At 35.2% G+C, this 16,405-nt stretch overlaps 1 protein-coding gene across 6 annotated transcripts in view; it reads left to right on the top strand.

Annotated features, from left to right (window-relative positions):
• Positions 1-16,405, top strand: part of PPP4R4 (protein phosphatase 4 regulatory subunit 4) — a 57,643-nt gene that overhangs the window by 17,280 nt on the left and 23,958 nt on the right. For 2 of the 6 annotated variants that reach the window (XM_063160056.1, XM_063160052.1), the window contains exons 3-7: positions 4,930-5,032; positions 11,681-11,828; positions 12,522-12,595; positions 13,580-13,686; positions 15,990-16,097. In XM_063160056.1, the coding sequence (XP_063016126.1) occupies positions 4,930-5,032; positions 11,681-11,828; positions 12,522-12,595; positions 13,580-13,686; positions 15,990-16,097 (540 nt within the window). Of the gene's footprint in view, positions 1-758; positions 887-4,152; positions 4,520-4,929; positions 5,033-9,419; positions 9,518-11,680; positions 11,829-12,521; positions 12,596-13,579; positions 13,687-15,989; positions 16,098-16,405 lie in introns of those variants that run through there. The other 4 variants (XM_063160053.1, XM_063160054.1, XM_063160055.1 and 1 more) reach the window with 4 other exon arrangements.

Here is a 16,405-nt window from a genome sequence, read left to right as displayed (position 1 = left end):
ACTGACATAAAAAAATAAGACTGGAGAATGAAAAGATATCTTGTGTCTAAATTGGACTATAAGACAAATTTAGGTCAACAGAAGTAATTTACCCTTCTAGAATTCTGTTAGCATCTGTGATTTTTTTTTCACTTTCAGTTTAGAAAAATTACAGGCCTTGTATTTTTTCAGAAGACTTCTTATAGCACATAATGCATGCCGTGAACATGACAAATCTGGTTGAATGTGAAAATTATAAGTTTTGGGTCAGTGAATGAAGACTGGCAGAATGAAAGATAATACCAGCTCATAGCTCTTTTTTGCTAAATCACCTAGGAATGGCAAATGGCATTACCTTGATCTTGAAGTAAAAAGACTGGCTTTACTTTTTACATTCAGACTCAAAATAAAAAATGCCAAAACAAATTCTACCTAGAAACCATACAAAATGCAATATGTGTTATAAGTCCTCTAAGAAAGAAGAAACATTTATCTTCTAGGAGATTGTAATGTTAATATTGAGGTAATATTTGAGAGGAAAAATGTGTTCCTTTGAGGCACTTACATCCTTGAAACTTTTCTTAAAATTGAAGGAAGAAAAGCTTAATGTTTACTCATAATAATTAATGTATAAACTCATGGATCTGATTATATTAGGAACAAAGAAATTATTGTGTCATTATAATGTATTTGGTTTGGTTCAGAAACAGAAAAGGGTATCTGTATGAGTTAGAAATTCTCATTTCTCTCTTTGACAGATATTCAGCAAGGAAACAAAAATAAGAGACTTCAGTTGACCCAACCTATCCTGGTAAACAAGGTTGCTATGAATACAGAACTACTGTGCAGCTAAATCTTGGGTTTCAGTTCTTACTTTAATTACAGCACAAGTTTCACATGTAGTGATGTAAGTTCAGATATGTACTAAAATACTATTAGTTTCTTCTTATTTAATATATAGACCATGTAGATTTTTCACAATGAACTAAAGATGATTCTCAAAGGAGGTCTTATGAACCACACACTTTTATGTTATTAACAGAAATATTTATCTGGATTTCTAGTTTGCCTTGGCAACTGTAGATTGCATAGGAAAACAGAAATACTGTGGGGAGAATTGAAATGGAATAATTCTGAAAAGGCTAAATCCTGTCAGATACTGAGCTTTTATACAAATAGGAAATTAAGTTTAGGATTTATGAATCCCAGTCACAGAATAGTTTAGGTGGTTGGGGACTCCTGGAAGTCATTTGGTCCAATGCCCTGGTTAAAGCAGAGCCAGCTTCCAAGTCTGATGCCATTTGATGTTAGCTCACATTGCTCAAGACTTTGTCCAGATGAGTTATGAATGTGTCCAAAGATTTCCACAACTGTGGACACCCTTTTCCAAGTTAGAGTGTTTGTGAATTTCATTTTCCTAATACTCAGTTAGTTACTGAATACTTTAAATTTTTTTTTAATTGTGGTGTTCTAGTCCCTCACTCATTGAAGTTGCTAAATTTTTACTTCTGTCTTCAACAAATTCAGATTTGGACCAACATAGAATGTTATAGAATCTTGCACTGAAAATAATGTCACTTAAGGGATGTTGAGGTAACACTGTAATTCCCTGCAGCCACTCATCAGAACTTCTGTTTACACAGAGCACAGACTTGAGTGGTTGATTCAACAATGGCTATTTAACAAATCATTTTTGCCAAACTGCTGCCGTTAGTCACAGTGTGAAAGAAAAGCCTCTACACAAACAGAGCTTCAGTTAGAGCTTGGGTAAACATTGTACCTCACTCTTCTTAACAGAACTGTATTCTGTTCCTGCCATTGTGTTTTGTGGCTAGTGTGAATGAAGGAGAGAGAAATGTAAATCTGTCTTTTCTTTTTCAAAATCCTTTGTGGTAATATTGTCTTGCAGTACATTCAGTGACTAATCTTCGTTCTTCATGCTGCAGAAGGAGTTGTAGTCATCCATCCATTTCCAGATAGAAATATTTCTAATTCAGTACCCAGGGACTTTGAAAATTTTCTTTGTTCTTACCTTGTAGAATCTGTTTTTAATAATGCTTTAAAAATTAATATAAGAAATCTTATTGTCTTCCTTGAGTTTCATGAAAATTTGCAAAATTGGCCACACATACCCTGAAGAAAATCATAGTATAGTGGGAAGGGATCTCTGGAGATCATCTTCCTGCTCAAAGTAGTGTCAATTAGTGGCAATGTATTTAGCTTCTTGTCTTGAATGCAACATTTTGAGTCCTGTGGATGGAGACTGCACCACCTATGTGGGCAACTCTTTCCAATATTCGAATACTCTGACACAGAAGATTTTGTGGGTTTTTTAAGGTTTAAGTGGAATTTCCTGTGTATTGAATTTGTTCCTGTTGTTTTGCATCCTATCACTGGGCACTGCTGGGAAGAATCTGCCTCTGTCTTCTTTACTGTCTCACATCAGAGTTTATACATGTCAAATAAGGCCCCCAAGCTTTCTCTTCTCAAGGTTAAAAATCCCTTTTGTCTGAACTTCTGCACAAATATTGCGATGAACTCGCGACCCCCTGCCTGAGATTCTTGTGTTGAATAGAGAAGAATAATCATGTTCCTTGAGCTGCTGGAGATGCTCTTGAGTGCAGCCCAGGGTGCTGTCAGCTGCTTTTCCCTCCAGATCAGTTTTGTGTCCCCTGGGACCTCCAGGTCCTTTCCTGCCAGGCTGTTTCCCAACCAGCTGGGAAAGTTGGTTGGCCCCCAGCCTCTCCTGGTGCATGGGAGTGTTCTGCCACAGCTACAGAACTTGCATTTCCTGCTGCTGGACTCCATAAGATCCCTGTTGGTTTGTTTCTCCAGTTTGTTGAGTCTGCAGAGTCTTCTGGTCTGTCAGCATCTCCTCCTGGTTTTGTGTCATCTGCATTCTGAGGGTGCACTCTGTCCCATCACCCATGTCATTAAGGAAAACTTTATTGCCTCCAGTAAGGTAAACCATGAGGTAAACCACCTGTGGATGCTCCCTTGCCACTAATCACAGCCCTTTGGGCTCAATAGTTCACTCAGTTTTCAGTCCACATTACTTTCCATTTGTCCAGCTTGTACTTCATCAGTTTATCTAGGGGGATATGATGGGAGACAATGTCAGCAGCCTTGCTAAAATAAGTTAAACAACTTCCACCTTCTCAGCCAGTCACATGTTGTCAAGTTGGCTGGTCAGGATTGATTTCCCCTTCACAAATCCAGGCTGACTGCTTGCAGGTATGTTTCTGTCCTTCAAATGTGTGTAAATGGTTTCTAGGAGGATTTGCTTCAGTCACAAGACATCACAATTATTATGTGGACTTCATTTTATAATGGTAAAAGAAATAAGTAAAAGCAAATGCAGGGGCTAGAAGGAGAAGGCTTATGCTATGCTTGTGCTTGAGAAGTGTTTGAAAAGTGCTTTACAAGGGGTCTTACAGTTAGACCAGGTCTGGTACCACTGGCCAGCAGCAAGCAGCTGCTGTTGCAGAGGAAGGAAGTATTTGGACAGGAGCATTGGGGCCTGAGAGCTTCCCTCCCTGCATGAGGATTCCCATCATTGCTAAGTCACTGGGATCTCCTGTAGGATGAACTCAGAAGATGAGTCCTGAAGTTTTATATTTAAATGGTATGTGGATTTTGCTAGCACAAAAGAGGTTGAGCTAAATTGCTTCTAAGTATAGGGCTCTGTTGTGCTATTCTATAGTTAGCACTGTTAATAAAGGAATAGTGCCTTCAAAACACTGAGCTTATTGTGACTCTGAAGAAAAGATACAGGATTTATTTTAATTTGTTTATTAGTACAAAAATGTGTACAGCTGAGCATTTAGCAAAAATTCACTTTAATTCTGGAGTTTTTAATATTTAAAGAAAATCTATGGTGCAGCTCATTTGGTAGAAATAGAAATCTTCTGCAGTTGGAAAATTACAGACTGTGTAGGTGTTGAAATGCCTCCTGCTTCACTTTCTTAATTGGCAGTAGGCCAGATACTAAGAATTTCTGGTTTAAAGGGAAATGCTTCCCTTTTCTTTATGTTTTGAAGGATAAGACTAGCATTTTGTTTGCATTTTTTAGCAGTTAGAACATGGGTTAGCAGGAAGAAACATGGGTTTCTTCCATGTTGATACAAAATGAATAAAATTTAAATTAAAAATCTTCTCCAAGTTACCTTGGCTTTTTGCATTACTACTGGATAACACAAAGATATGCATGCCTTGCCAAAGGAAAAGGATGTGTTGATGTTTAGTTTTAATTTTGGCATTCAGACCCTCTTGCTTTCTGATTCTATTCTAGGAGTTGATCTACTTGAGTTATTTTTCTTTTCACCTCGTACTTTTTTTCATTGCTGCCTACCACTTCCTTCCCATCCTGTTTTTTTTTGTTTGTTTCCTTTTTCAATTGTGGGATACCCTTGAGAGAGACAGAATGAGGAGAAAGGTACAAGATCTGTAATTTAACCAAGTTCTTTACATCCTTTTTTAATCATGTCTGCGTGCATATGACTATACATCTGACTGCTTTCCCTACAAAAAGGAAATAATGGTAGGTTTCTGTTAAAATGCTGTATCCTGTGTGTTATTTTCATGTATATCTTCTATTTACCCCCTTCTTATGGTTTATCCCTTGTATTGCCATAAGGCAAAAGATTCCATGAAACCACTGCTTTGATCATCTGTTTTGAAAAAACTTTCAGAAGTTTCACATTTTTATGCAAAGCTACACTAAAAATTAAAACATTCCATGTAGGAAATGATACATAATAACTTGATAGGTTGCTTTTTTAAATGTGGTCTTCTACCACATATTATTTAAAAAAAAAAGCCTCATTGCTTGCATGAAAAACCTGAGTAGTGTAGGTTTGCTCTTCTTGGTTTTGTTTTGTTTTCTAATGAAAGCCATGAGCTTGTAATCATCATAGTAAGTAATGTATTGTATGTTTATGTTTTTGTAAGTTCTGGTCAGGATATCCAAGGAACAAGTGTGGTGGCAAATCTTCCAGTCCTTATGCGACAGAATCCTGCAGAAACACTTCGTCGGGTTTTACCAAAAATCAGAGTAAGTTTTGTGTGTTGAGGTTTGAATGTATCTTTTTCTGCCAGTTTAATTATTTTAACAAAGAAAAAAAAATCCCACTTTTATTGCAAACTCAGTCTGTAGGAGGTGTATGTCCAATAGATCTTCTGCATTAATTCACTGAACTTATGAAGTATTACAGGCATTATAATTTTTTAAAAATTGTTAGGTTAGGGGAAAAAAAAAGCAGAATTAGTACTGTTTAAATGTTCTAAAAGATTTACCAGTGTTTTGACAGCTTTTTTGAGAATTCTTGTTGAGGACTGTCCAGTCATAATGGTTGATTCTGATGTTCTGAAACCCCTTTCATCCAAACATTAAGATCTTCATGGTGCTGTCCAGAAGAGTATAGTTTGCTTTTAGCTGTCTGTGCAATTTCATGTTCTGCCCTCCACATTTTTAGTAAATCACTGCTAGTTGTGATAAATGCATGCTGACCATGTAATGTTGTACAGTAATTTTATATAGAGATATGTTTTTATAAGGGATATTTGGTTTGTTTAACCTGGAGAAGGGAAGGCTCTGGGTACATCTTATTTTGACTTTTCAGTTCTTCAGAAGGGGCTTATAAAAGGATGAGGACAAACTTTTTGGCAGTGCCTTTTGAGATATGACAAGGGGCAATGGGGTTAAATTAAAGAAGGATAGATTCAGACTAGATATAAGGAATACATTCTTTGACATGAGGATGGTAAAGCACTGGAACAGATTGCTCAGAGAAGTTATGGATGCCCCATCTCAGGAAATGTTCAAGGTCAAACTGGATGGGACTGAGCAGCCTGGTCTAGTGGAAGGTGTCCCTGCTCATTGTTAGGGGGGTGGACTACCAACCCAACCTATTCTATGATTATGTGATTGTGAAGAAGATACCTGTCTCCATATTTCCACTCTGTCCCAGATATGTACCCAGAAGAAATGTAAAAGTTCATTTACGGTGTGGTTTTAGGAGCAGCCTCGGCCAAATAAGAACAAAGTAAATCACAAATGCAAATGCAAAACTTAATAATGCTAATAACCCCTAGGACCCCTGCAGAAGAAGAGGGTTGGAGAGGGCCTTTGCAATGGTACCCAGTGTCAGAACTGCAACCGTTGTTGCAATGTGCGCAGAAACACAGGAGCCTTCTTCTGAACATCAGGAATCACTTCTTCACTGTGAGGGTGACTGAGCAGTGGCACAAGTTGCTTAGAGATGTTTTTGTCTTCCTCCTTGGAGGTATTCAAAGGCAGTCTGGGCATGTCTCAGCTGTAACTGGCCCTGTCTGAGCAGGGGGATTGGACAAAATGCCCTCCAGAAGACCCTTCCAGCCTTCAAGCATTCTGTGAATATCAGACATCGCCTCTCAACTTCATGTTATGTCCTGAAATGTCCTGTCCTGTCTCAGGAGACTTCTGGTTCTTAAAAGGAGCTGTTTCAACTTTTATCTGATTATTTAGATTCAGCAAGTGGTCAAGAAATAGCTCTTTCAGGACTAAGGACTGGAATAGACTGACAGATGATTTAGAAAACATTAAAGTACTTCTGGTTGCATTCTGCACTATGAGATGCAGGTCAATAGGCATTTGCTGAAATATGTATGAGTGTAAAAGTGCTTTGAGAAGAATGATGTGAAGTTGCAAAGTAATTGGTAACCCTTCAACTTGCACCAAATATCTGCAGTTACAACCACCAATTAATCTGACATATGTAATGCAGTCTTTCTAAGCCAACCTACTGACTTCAAGAAAAGTTGGTTTGGGTTTTTTATGCTCACCATACTGAATCCAGTTTTTTCCTCTGGTTTTCTACTTTGAGAGAAGAATTCTTCCTAAAGTTAAGGAGGAATAAGAAACACTAGGGATTTTCTACCTTTATTTTTCAGGCTGTAGAGAAGTGCTGGCCTTGGCGTGTCTTCAGTAAAAAGTCTAGTATGGGAATACAGTTTTTGATTCTAGTTTTAAGTTTTTTTTATTTAGGGATGAAGAAAATATTTGGAAGTATGATCATTTGCATGAATAGGAAAGTATTTGTACTGTGGAAGTTGGATCTCAGTGTGATATTTGATCAGGTTGTACTTAGTTACTTTGTAAAAGTGTCTTCCTGTATAATATTGAAGACATTAAACTAAAAACAGTATAGGAAGAAAGAGGCAGTAGAAACTGAAGACAGAAATACTTGAAATGAAGAAGACAACATTAATAATGAATGCAATCAATCTTTGAGCAAATTATTGAGAAACGTAGTGTGGATTTTGTCGTACAGTATCATTTAAACCCAAACTGGATGTCTTCCTAGATGATAAATTAAATGAAACCTAAGTTAATGGGCTCCAGACAGAGGTAAAAACATAAAATATAATGAGGTCAGTCTAAATCCAATAGTTCCTTTAAACTTTAAGCTTTATAAACTGAAGTGTTGTGGAATGTATATGAATTAAGTTCCTTTCTGTGCCATTGCTCTTATAAGGCCAGTCCTTCAATGGTGTTCTGTTATCTAATATTATTTATCTGTAGTAGAAGTAAAGTGATGTTGTAACCATGTGCACTGCACTTTAAATTTCAAAACAGTGTTTGACATCATTAATTTGACCTATTACTTTTTTCTTAACCTTTTTTTTTATTGGAGGAATAATCCTGACCATTTAATGGAAACTTTTATAGTCTGTAAAAGCATAATTGAACTCCACTGCACTCAGAGTCTTGCAAATGTAATCTGCCATTGCAGGGAAATAAACTGATTTAAATTACTGCACTTGGTTCTACTTCTTTAGCTTGGGAGCAATCGTTTGTGAAATCAAATTGGCACATGAAAAATGAATTGTGTAGTAGTTTCAGAGGGCTGTTTCTTTGAAGGTATTGTTACCATATAATTGCATAAGGAAATCAGTGTACTTATTTAGCATACTTGCAGACACCCAAAGCAAAATTAATGTTTTTATTAGAGCTGAGGGTAAAGCAGATGAAGAAAGAAATAAATACAAGGAATATTCAGTCTGAATACATTGCAAATTTGTATTTCATTTGTGAAAAATTGATAAAAATGGTTACTTGTAGAAATATAGAAATGGGTGTATGCAAATTGCTTATAGTTTTGTGAAATCTAGTTAAATTAAAATTGTGTCAAAGACACTATATGTTTAACATGTTTTAGATTTGAGATGAGTAAAATCAATACACCAATGAATGTGACATGCATAAGTAATTATTGAATAAAGTGTCAGTATTTTGGTTATGCTATTTAAACAAACATACAGTATATAATTTAGATGTTAATGTAGGAATGAGATTAGGAAGTTTTCTTTTAAAATTCTGCTGTTTAAATGAAGTTGCATCCTTGTATGTGTTCTTCTGCATAGAGAAGCCCACTCTGGATTTCTGCATGCACCTCCTCATGAACCTTGGAAGTCATTGAAATGCAGATTTAGGCAAAGCTTAGACGTTCTTAAAAGCATTTCTCTTTGTGCACAAAATGGCTCTTTTCAAATGATGTTAATAGTATTTTTCCTGCTTTCCATCTTTGAGCTCTGCAACCGAAAGTGATGGAGGGAGATTGCAGGTGTCTATCCAAATGACTAATAAGATTTTTCCAAATGCTGTGATTGCAGCAAACTGTGATTGTTCTTGTTGTTGTGTATATATAAGCTTTATTCAGTGTTGTCTCATTAATTCCAAATTAATTCTCAGAGTTACTTATTTTCCTAATATATCAGCCATCTCTTGAAAGCTTTTTTTTTTTTTCTGTAGCTGATTTTATGGTTTAAGAAAAGATGGGGTGATTTTTATCCTTCCTTATACTGTTCATTAATTTTAAGGTCCATTCTCATTATATCCTTCAGCTTCTGTAATCTCCATTATTTCTGTGTCTCTTAGTCTTTTAGTCTAAAATTTCTATCATGCCAATGCAATTACTAAAATGATTTGACTATGTCCCTGCTTGCAGCATTCTTTCAAGAGAATTCTGTTGTTGCAGGAGAAAATCTGCATTTAAAGTAGAGATGAATTTTCCTTTTTCCAATTAATGGAATAAACTAGGCTTTCTAAATGTTAAGTTTTGAGGCCTGAGTTTAACTTGTAGACATTAGAATAGTTAAGAATATGTTAGTACCCTTAAATTCCATTAAATACTTAATGCTTGTCTGAATAAGATAGACAGGGAGAGCTTTTTTAGTCTGGAGTGAAAATTTGTGGAGTATCCATGTATAGAAAAATACATTATTTTCTAAATAAATAAATTTATATTAAGTAAATTTAAGTTACTCAGCTTGGGTTGTATGAAAATGGAAAGAGGTGACCCATGCTTTTCCAAATGCAGAACTGTATAGTTCTGAGTGTAAACATCAGTGCAGGCAGGTGTGTAAGCAGTCTAGAAATTTATATTTCAATGTCTCCCGAGGTCCATGAGGAGGCACATCCAGAGAATGTGTTCTCACACATGACTATCCAGAGTTATGTGGATCAGTGGAGGAGACTATTTGGGAACTTTGTTTGTTGGTAAGTAACCCTGTTTGTATTGCATACAAAGTAAATAGGTACAGAAAACTGAATTCATAGGATCACATAATTATTTAGGTTGGAAAAGACCTTTAAGTTCATCAAGTCAAACTGTTAACCTGGCACTGCTCCATAATTTTCTGGTCTGCACTGCTGTGTTAGCATCTACAGTGTGTGGATAGTTCTCTTGGTTCTCTTGGCGATGGTTTTTGGAGCAAGTGTTAAGCCAGAATCCCAGAAAAGTATGGACATGTATTCTGATTGCAAAAATATTCAAAATACAAAACTGGTAGGTGTTCTTACTCTTTCTTGGCTGTGGCTGTAAGAGCAGTGGTGGAACAAGGACAGAGTCTGTGGAAATAAGAAGGCGGCAGTTTCCATGGGTGTTGAATGCAAATACTTTGTTGGAAAGCAGCACAGTGCTGTTTCTTTTTTTCATTTGTGGGAGCAAGGACACAGAATAATTTTAGAAAGAAACATCGTTATAAACTGGGACAGGTCTTGAGAGATAAGTTATTGTTCTCCTTGAAATAGCTAATAATTGTACAGTTGTATGTACAAATGGTTTGACATTTGTAGAATGAGAACTTGTTTTATACCAAGTCAAATAGTAATTTCTCAGATGTTCTCTACAAACTATTTTCTCAGCAAAATTCCTCTGACACGCAATATTTAGAGTCATAAAATCATTAAATCTGAAAACCCCTAAGATTATCAAGTCCAGTTGTTTACCCAGCAGCACTATTTTCACCATGTCCCTGAGTTCCCTATCCAGGTGCCTTTTGAACATTTCCAGGAATGGTGGAAGTGGTTCCACCACATCCCTGGCAGCCAGTTCCAGTGCCTGACCACCCTTTGAGTGAGGAAAGCCACTCTCCAGCCACTCTGTCCCCAGCCTGTAGCACTCAGGGGTTTGTGTGACCCAGTGATTGCCTTTGTTGAACCTCAGACCATTGGCCTTGATATTAATTAAGAGGTTAAACAGGACTGGCCCCAGCGCTGAGCCCTGGGCATCCCCACTTGTGACTGGCTGCCAACTGGATGTAATTCCATTCACCAGCTCTGAGGACCTGGCCATGCAGACAGTTTGCAACCCAGTGAAGAGTACAATCCATTAGCAACTGTGCAAAATGAATATATATATTTTTAATCTGATCCAGACTTATTTTTATTTTCAGTTAATTTTGGCTTATTTTTGATTTTTGGTGAGTGATCTGAGAAAACACTGTTCATATCAAGCAGTTTAAAAAAGAAACAAAACCACATATATAAAATGCTAAGTAAGAAGCATGGGATTTAGACCCCTGCTGAACTTGGAGTAATTTGTAAAATGAGTGTAATGCTTTAGTAGTAGAATAATGAACTTTTTATTTTCTCAGGAAATAGACATGCTTAGAAAAGTAAACAAATAGAATGTTCACTTAGTTGACAGATATTTACAGTTCCTAATTCTTACAATGAATGCTGTGTCAAAGATTGCATCCTGCAAGGTCTGTGCAGAAATCTGATATTTAAAATTTAAATTACCTGTTTTTAAATTTAAAAAAAATAGTGATATTTCATTTCACTTCAACATATTAACTTTGTTTAACTTCTGAGTGGATGATTTTAAAGACAGCCTCATTCATGACATTCTTGTGTGTCAGAGCTCAGAAATACAAATGTTTAGTTAGCTAGATAAATATTCTAGTGTATCTTGCTTTATTCTTAAGACTATATATATGTACTTTTTATTTGCATTCCATGTTAGTCAAGGGATGAAATTTAAATTGCCTTCTGCTATTTTAGTATCTCCTACTGAATGAATGAATGAAATACTTATTTTTAATTCATGTGCATAAACAAGAGGAGTGCAGTTGATGGCTGGTCTGTTTCTATCTCTCATTTTGTAAAGTAGAAGAATCCCCACATTGCATTGATGAAACTTAAAGTCACAAAGAATATTATAAGTAACTTTTTTTTTTCTTAGAAGATTCATGATATATCATAAGAAGATTTAATCTCTGCAATAAATTGCTGTTAAGAGAAAATAATTTTACAGCAAATTTTGTAGTTTATCCTGGTTGTTACATATTAATTCTAAAAGTGAATGTAAAAATTTGGATGTTCTTTCAGTACATTTCTGCCTCATTCTCTAAATTGTTATAATTTGTAATTATACAGGAGGTTCTGCATGTTGCAGGAGTGGAAATGCAGTTAACAGCTGCTGTTTCTTTTTTGACTGTTCTGCAAGAGGAGTCAGTGTCCATTCATACGTACTCCCACTCCTTCCTACACATCATTCTCCAGAACCTGGAACACAGAGATGCAGGTCAGGGCTGCACAGCCACTCTGATGGCTCATGACCTCTACATGTTCTGTTTCCTTAGTGACCCTGCAATAGTGTGTCAACAGTGAGTGCAATCACTGTGACTTTGTATCTAGATTTGCATGAATGGAAAGATTTTTGCATGATGACCACTTTCATACTGATATTTAAATGTAATTCTAATGGAAGCAGAAAAACCCCTCTCACTTTGTCTGAAAGATTAAATCCCAACCTTGTTTCTGAGTCTGAGCTTCTCCTAAGTACCAACATTTTGCGACTGAGAAAATGGGGGGAGGATGGTTGACATTTCTCCTGTGTTGATTATTTTTCCTTAATTTATTTGACACTAATTTTAGAATACAAAGGAAAGAAAAGGACTGTTGTGCAACTAGAAAGTTTCAGTGGGCATAAGAAAAGAATGAAATGAGGGAAATTAGCTTTAAAAAGAAATTTGAGTAGTTATTAATTTTATATAGGAATTGGAAAGGGAAAAGAAATGGGCTCAGACCTTGCTTCTTACCTGTCCTACTTTGTACTCTGAAGCCTTGAATGTTAATATGGTGGCTTTCGGATTGATAGCTCCTTGAAGATGTGTGTAAAAAGTTAGAGCAAATTTTGTAAAACTGGTACATGTTTTTGTGTAGTTGTTGTATGTACAATATAAGACATCACATATAATTCATATCTTTTAAACAGGTGTCAGCAATGCATGGTTAGAAACTCTTCTTGCTGTAATAGAAGCTTTACCAAAAGAAACTGTCAGACATGAGGTAATACTGATTTCTCATGATCACAAAAAATACTAAAATTGTATTTCCCTGCAAGTTTTATTCACCTTAGTCAGATTTGTGGCAGTTCCATACCTGTGAAAATGGTAGTGGTTGTGGAACACACTGTAAGAGTATGCAAAAATGGGCAAAAAGGCGAGACAGGAAGGTTGCCTTAAAAAAAGTAGTGTTCTTCAGCAAATAAAGTTTACTTTACACTTATTTACACTCCACTGTAACATTTCCACTGCACTTTGTATTCTCAGTAGCACATTTTCCTGCATCCTGCTTTGGTTTACAGGGTAGTATCTCACTCTATGTTTTCATGAAGAAACTACATTTTGTTTACTATTGGACTAAAATTCCAATATCTGCTAAATGGAACTGAAAGCTAGAGGTCCATTGCTTAGTGTATTCCAGTAGCTCTTGGTGTACCAAAACTCTAGTGCACTGCAAACACTCTTCATTTTTCACTGTGTAGCTCAAGAAAGAAAGAAGAAAATCTGTCACTAAGTTATAATGCCAGTCCCCTTTAGTCAGCTAATTTATTCACTTTTAAGTGTTCATATTTTGTTAAGTTCAAAAACTTTGCAACAGAAATATTGACTGTGTTTATAATTTAAAACATTATGGAGATTTAAATAAACAATTGTTTGTGTAGTATAAAAATCCTCATTAAAATAAGAGTAAAATTCAGATCTGTTTAAAAATTCAACTTATAAAGGGTAAAAAATAAGGTTGGAACAAACACAGAGAAATTATTCTAGTCACCTTCAAAATCTAATTGCAATGTAATTTAAAAGATGTAATTAAAACAAAATTGACTATTGATATGCATAGGTGCCATTATTGTTAGTACTGATTAATTCAGTGAAAAGGTTACTGACATTTGGGATATGTTTTTATAGATTTTTTTTAAGAAGTGGAATAATTTATTTGATGCTCACAATTTTTTTCACTCATATTTCTTCTTTTTTTTCCATGTAGATTCTGAATCCACTTGTTTCCAAAGCACAACTTTCTCAAACACTTCAGTCCCGCTTAGTTAGTTGTAAAATCATGGGAAAAGTAGCTAACAAATTTGAAGCTCATATGTAAGTAGATTGTCGATATATTTTCATTCCAAAGTGTAAACCAGTATTTCTCTGTTAGTGGACACAAATTACTACAAGCAAAGTAGACTTCATTGCAAAAATGAAATAATTTTTTTCACAGGTACTTTTCATTATTTAACTAGCATGTTTAGACTTGCTGATGTTTATAATTTTATAACTTGAGTTTGTATGTTCTTTCACAGATTTGAATGGATACCATTTTCAGGCCATTCTTCCATATTGTTTTTCTTACTAGAAAATAAGTCACACAGTGGATTTCTCTGCAAACTTGCAGGCACAAAACACAACTTCATCTCTTTTGAGTTTCTTGTCATAGGAAGAGTAATTCCGTTCCTAACTTTTTATTATGTAACCAAATCTAGCATGTAGATCTGTTTTTTTTTCCTATCCCTAACTAAAATGTAGATATATGAGGAACTACTGCTATTCCCTGATATTTTCCAGCCCTTAGATTCAGTGTCTGTGAGCCTGGATGAAATAGAGTGCAGTGATGGAAGCAAATCTGCCCAAAACTCATCTGCCCAAAGCAGTTGGTGTGCTATATTCCTTGGTCAGCTTACCAAGACATTTAGGAATAAATTTCTTTAGATTATGATGGGTTTTCTTCTTCAATAAAAAAGGGCTAGAAACACCCAAAAGGAAACTATCTAAATCTTCATTTGTTGTTTGTATATATATATATATATATATATATATATATATATATATACACACTTGTTGAACATGCAAAATTTAATGAAAATGGTAGAGTAGTATTTTTTGAGAATGTTCCCAAATCTTTATGTTCCAAATCTTTAGGACTCTGTCAGAATAGCAGTTGCATTTATTTATTTGATGTTAAAGTCTCATAGAAATATGAGACTTTATGGATTACTTGGAATCTTCTGTGAAATATAGTAGTGTTAATTGGTAGCCATAACAATCACATCTTCTGTGGTGTTTCTTCAACATGATTCCTTGCTCTTCAGAAGCAGGAATCCCCACATTTCAGTAAACAGGTCTTAGCACTTTTTCTGCACACCCACTACATTTTAGGAAGATAACTCAGAATTTTCTGGGATATCTTGTTCTTCTGGTAGAGAGCTCTTGAGTGCAGTTCAGAGCTGAGTCCTCAGGTTTAGAATGTGGCAGACTGAGTAATATTCAGGTCTCATTCTCATTCCCCTTTCAGAAGGGCTCTTGGTACAGCCCCAGAAGACATACCCATCCTCAGGAGTAGGCAATGTATAAGCATATCTTCACTTTCTTCTGCAGAATGGCACAGTTTTTCTTCATAAAATTTATGCTATAATTAGAAACTTCGTATTTGATGTTATTCCTACTTTGTTTTAATATCCTGTCCTTGTCATGGAACATTAGTTTTTCTTCCCTCCAGTGTTCCAAGTTAAAAAGTACTTTTTCTTTTTATGTAGTCCCTAATTTAGTGTATTCTAAAATTCCAAACTTCCAAGACTGTACAATTTTTGAAACTTGAGGCTAAATTTTTTCTGTAAGAAGTAAATTAATTTCCACTGAAATGAATAGAGGCTGTGCAAGCTGGCTTGAAAATTTGCTTGTCAGCGTCTACATATTATTTATCTTGAGTTTTGCAATAACATAAGGATTTTTATAGGGATATTTTATGAATAATTATGACAGAACCTTGAACAGTGAAAGGAAACACAATGGCTGATTCTGCCTAGTTGTAATATGTTTTTACTGAAATAAGAATCAAAATTTTTATTTTGTATCTGCCATTGATTTAGATTGATACTTGATCTACTTGCCTGAAGGCATTGAAATATTCAAGCTTTTAATCTTAAATTCTATTTCTCCTTTCTTCCTAATTATGTCTTGGGTGATACCTGCAAATCAAAGATGAGGTATTACAGACATTTAATTGGGATTTGCATTTCCATTTATATAATCTTTTTATTGTTTCAGTGGTTGTTCAGAAATTGTGCTGAAGATTAGAAGTTATTAAATGAGGACAGCATCCTACTAAAGTAGCCTACCTACTATTTTTGTAGAGAAATTATTTTTTTTATAAGAAATAATAGATGAATATGAGCAAAATATAATGACAGTAAATATTCTTTTTCCTCTTTCTTTATAACACATATTTGCATCCAATGTACAATATTCTTTTCTAATGGCTGATTATCAGAAAAATCCTTTACTGTGTGTGATAAATTAGTAATACATGGGTTAAACAGATAATATGTGAGTAAAGTTCAGTATTACTCAATAGATTTTATAGATTCTTTTTCTAAATACTAATAGAAAATGTTCACATTTTTTAGTGTTAAAAGAGAGGTGCTTCCATTGGTAAAATCACTGTGCCAGGATGTGGAATATGAAGTTAGAGCTTGCATGTGTCGGCAGCTGGAACATGTAGCTCGAGGAATAGGGTGAGTGCAATTTGCCTGACTGATCTAAAATGCAAAATATTTCTCTAAAATGTCAGCCTAAAAACTCCTTTTAAAATTGCTGAATTCATGCATACTCAGTTATGAATTTGGAATGTGCAGATGTGTTCTAAATTCTGTTTAGTGTCTTTAAAATGAACTTAATTTCACTTATTCTAAATTTCACTTATTCTGGGAGTTGAAAGTTTAAAAAAAATAATAGGTATTATGCAGTGGCAAATGACAGCTTTACTGGTAATTTACACCACCTTAGAACAGTGGGTTTCATAGGGCTAAATACTTTGTTATCA

The sequence above is a fragment of the Melospiza melodia genome, chromosome 6, assembly GCF_035770615.1.
Source record: "Melospiza melodia melodia isolate bMelMel2 chromosome 6, bMelMel2.pri, whole genome shotgun sequence".
In the NCBI taxonomy this organism is placed as follows: Eukaryota; Metazoa; Chordata; class Aves; order Passeriformes; family Passerellidae; genus Melospiza; species Melospiza melodia.
This window is presented reverse-complemented; position numbering and strand designations above follow the sequence as displayed.